This window comes from Humulus lupulus, chromosome 4, assembly GCF_963169125.1.
Source record: "Humulus lupulus chromosome 4, drHumLupu1.1, whole genome shotgun sequence".
Classification (NCBI taxonomy): Eukaryota; Viridiplantae; Streptophyta; class Magnoliopsida; order Rosales; family Cannabaceae; genus Humulus; species Humulus lupulus.
Genome location: NC_084796.1, coordinates 144,228,798 through 144,232,715, shown reverse-complemented (window position 1 = coordinate 144,232,715; position 3,918 = coordinate 144,228,798). Strand labels below are relative to the sequence as shown.

The following is a 3,918-nucleotide window of genomic DNA, read 5'->3' as shown; positions in this document are numbered from 1 at the left end:
AGTTGAGTTTACTGTAAGTTAACTTCTGAAATTGATCTACCAAGAGCACAGAGAATTCTGTTAACTTTGTTTTTCATATATATATATATATATAGTTGTCAATTTCCTGTTTGCTGATTATGGTATTCTATTTTTAGATTGGACCTATACCTGTGGATGATAGCATAGGAAAAGAAATCACTACTCAAATTACAACAGCCTTAAAGACTAATGGAACATTCTACACAGATTCTAACGGACGTGACTTCATTAAGAGGGTATTCTAAATCTCTAATACTTAAATTTGATAAGAGATATTTGAATCACACACTGTGCTACTTTATATATCATTGTACAGTTAAATATATGGAAGTTGAAGATCTTTGCGGTTTATTTTCAAGTCTTTATTCCATCTCATGGAAGCATACATGAAGTTATTATCCTGTGTGCTTCTGTTTCTTGACGCATTGAAACATACGACTCATATAGATATGTTATGGTATTGATTCAATTTATTCTCAAGCTGCATTGATCTTACCTCCATTCCATTTTACAGTTTTTATAGTAAGCATCAATTATTGAGCATGTACTTAGTTCAACTGTCTCAATTCAGTTTGCTATAATAGTACTTATTAATTAGCTTGACAATTTTTTTTGCTGCTGAAATTACCTTGACTTAGCATGGCTTGAAATTTGTATTTTTGTTTAAAGGTGCATGAAACTTTCTTGCTTATAAATTATGTTCTCATATGTGTGGTGCCACTAACACTCTGTTTTGGTTATTGATTATAAGCCCTGTTTATTTTATAAAAAAATCTGCACATTCTTGTTGATTAAGATACTAGGTGCTATAATTGGAGGTTTTACTTAGCTCTCTTTCATAGATAAAAGAGTCAAAGTTCCAGAGTATTATTAACATATTGGATTTATTGTAGTTTTTGTAAAGACTGTTATTTCTCTGTTCTTCATCAATTAAATTGATTAGTATATTTTCACTGTTAGTTGGAAGATATGCAGCTGTTGTTGACATGAACCAGGTTTTAACTAGAATTAGCCTAACATGATCTACATTTCTGCATAGCATGCACACATATCATGTATTTACAATTAGACAGAGACACTTAGAGAGATCTGAATGAGTCATGTGTTAGAGCTTGGCTCTATTCTAGGTTAGTTTCTTCAAAGTCTTTGTTGCTGATTTTTGTCTATTTCCAGCCTTCATTGCTGAGTTTTTTTGGGGGGCTATGTTTTCTAAAGACAAAACAGAGTATTACATCTTATTTTCTGGTTTACATTATTGGAATTTTTTTTGGCCATTATTTCCATTCCTTCATAGCCATCAAGTTTGATTTTACCTTTCATAATGTCTGAAACAACCGTAACAAGTGATTGCTTATATTGAATTGTGTCACCCTCTTTAACGGTAAATTGGCCATAATAATATATCATTATATTTTGAGCACACCATGTCACTATGTTAGGTACCTTTTGGCATATTTTAGGCAAGTATCCAAGACTGGGTCTTGTAAGTCAACATACCTCTATAATTTTTTAGGCTAATGAGTTCTTATGAATATTGTTGACTGTTTTTAATAATAGATAATATTTTAATTGTTTCATCTTTCTTTTGTCCAAGTAATCTATAGTGATTACTTTCTTTTTTAATAGTTCAGGGTATTTCTTTTTTTATTACTTTCTTTTGTCAAACATCTTACTTGCCTAGATGTCACGTTAAGTATTATTTATTTCTTTATTATTTTTATTGTTACACTAAATAAAAAGAAGTTAAGTTTTCAGTTTTACAGAAACATTTACTTTTACCCTTTGGCTACTGAAGTAATATGATAATTTGCAAACCTCTTTTTTTTTCTCTATGGGATACTAAATTGTAGAAAATGACAGCTTAACTGTCTATTTTGCAGATTGATGTAGGCATTGGATCTTCATCATTTACAAAATCACAGGGCCCGAAATGACTCATTGATAGTGGATGTTTGCCAGGTGAGTGGGAATTAAAGTCTTCTTTCTTGAAAGCTATATTTCTTCTTTCCTTGAACCATAAGCATTTATTTTTTCCTGTACTGGTACAAAAGTATTTTCTTCTCTTACAATGTTTATATGTTAATGGTCAGGGTCAATATAAGTCGACATTGGTTTGCCCAGCATGTGGAAAGATTTCAATCACTTTTGATCCCTTCATGTATTTGTCGTTGCCGCTACCTTCAACTGCAACTCGGCAAATAACCGTGACTGTGTTTTACGGCGATGGAAGTGGTCTTCCTATGCTATACACTGTTAGTTTGCTAAAGCAAGGTTGCTGTAAAGATCTTAGTGAACAACTAAGTACTGCTTGTTGCTTGAATGTTGATGAGATTCTTCTGCTTGCAGAGGTAAATTTGGTTTCCATTGATATCTGCTACAATTTATTTTATTTATTCCCTTAATTTTAGTTCTAGTGGTTGAGTAACTGTAATTTCGATTGCTAGGTTTATGAACATAAGATTTTTCGATATTTGGAAAACCCCTTAGAGCTATTGGCTCCAATTAAGGAGGATGACCACTTATAGACTTTCTAAAAACGTTGTGGGAAGATCCAGAGTTGAAATAATTCATCGACCACATGAAAAGTAAGCTTGCATCCCTATCCTTATGTAATTGGTAAATAGCACTGGTAAACATGTGATGTACAAACCGGTGTTGCCAATCCATCTATTGAAAAATAGCTTTAACTAAGTAATTTCATAAGGGGATTATAGTATCAATTAAAATAATTATTGGCTACTTGTTCATTAAGAAGCTGAAGTCCGTATGAATAAAGTTCAAGCGCTCCAAGTCAAGTGTTAACTGGATAATACTGGCTATATTATCTGCTTTTGAGAAATGTGTTTTAATTTTTTGTATCCTAGTCATTTTATGTCTTGGATCATCTACGTAGACTGCTTGTTAGACTTCTACTGGATTTCCTAACTTAGATAGTTGGATTTTTCAGGTGCCCGTCAGACAGTGTTAAGGGTTGTCAGGGAAAGCTTATTGGTACCCCTTTTGTTACTTATTTAAAAGAGCCAATATGTGGAGCCAATGTTGAAGCCAGTGTTACTAGATTGTTGTCACCTTTGAAGAGAACGCGTCCTTCAGTTAAGCTCCAGAATGGTAAGGAAAATGGATTTGAAAAAGAGGTTATTGAAGAACCATCAAACAGCTACAATTCTAAGAACCTGTCAATGGATGATGCAGAAGTAGAGGAAAAATCCAGCGAAGCGTTATTTCTGTGTTGAAAGTAGTAAATTTTAGACTCCTTGAATACTTAAAGAATATTTTGTTGTTGATGACAATGTTGCATGTTTTAAATTAAATTGTGGATTGTTAATTCAATGTAGAATGTTTTTATTTTTTGTTATTTGAAAATCAAGTTCATTTGATAATGCTAGTATATATTAGAAAGCTAATTTTAATTATATAAAAAAAATTAAAATATAATAGAATAAATTAGTGTAATATAAATAAAATATATAATGAGAATTTAAATATATTTAAATATAACAATAATACAAAAATTGAGTTATAATATATATTACAATAACACTTTTTATGCAAAGAATTATATTATGGAAACTTTATTATATAACACAAATAATGTGTTATACTAAAGTGTAGTATAACACAAAAAATGTGTTATACTAAAGTATAGTATAACACAAAAAATGTGTTATAGTAAAGTGTAGTATAACACAAAAAAAGTGTTATACTAAAGTGTAATATAATACAAAAAAAGTGTTATAGTATCGACTATAAATAACATAATTCAACACTTATCTATATATTAAAATAACACAGAAATTGTGTTATCGTTGACAGTACAATAACACATCTCTATAACACTGATAAAGTGTTATGTAAAGTACCCTGACCTATGATAACATAGTCTGTCTTAACACATCA

At 30.7% G+C, this 3,918-nt stretch overlaps 1 protein-coding gene across 3 annotated transcripts; it reads left to right on the top strand.

Moving 5' to 3' along the window:
* The first annotated feature begins 1,932 nt into the window (after nt 1–1,932).
* Nucleotides 1,933–3,394, top strand: LOC133830865 (putative ubiquitin carboxyl-terminal hydrolase 11). Of its 3 annotated transcripts, none has more exons than XM_062260954.1 (2): nt 1,933–2,369; nt 2,466–2,953. In XM_062260954.1, the coding sequence occupies exons 1-2, from the start codon at nt 2,178–2,180 to the stop codon at nt 2,544–2,546; spliced, it is 273 nt and encodes a 90-aa protein (XP_062116938.1). In that variant the 5' UTR covers nt 1,933–2,177; the 3' UTR covers nt 2,547–2,953. The 3 variants fall into 3 exon arrangements, with proteins under 3 accessions (XP_062116938.1, XP_062116936.1, XP_062116937.1); XM_062260952.1 differs by adding an exon at nt 2,969–3,394 and having other exon boundaries at nt 1,943–2,606; XM_062260953.1 differs by lacking the exon at nt 2,466–2,953 and adding an exon at nt 2,969–3,394 and having other exon boundaries at nt 1,945–2,369.
* The last annotated feature ends 524 nt before the right edge of the window (nt 3,395–3,918 follow it).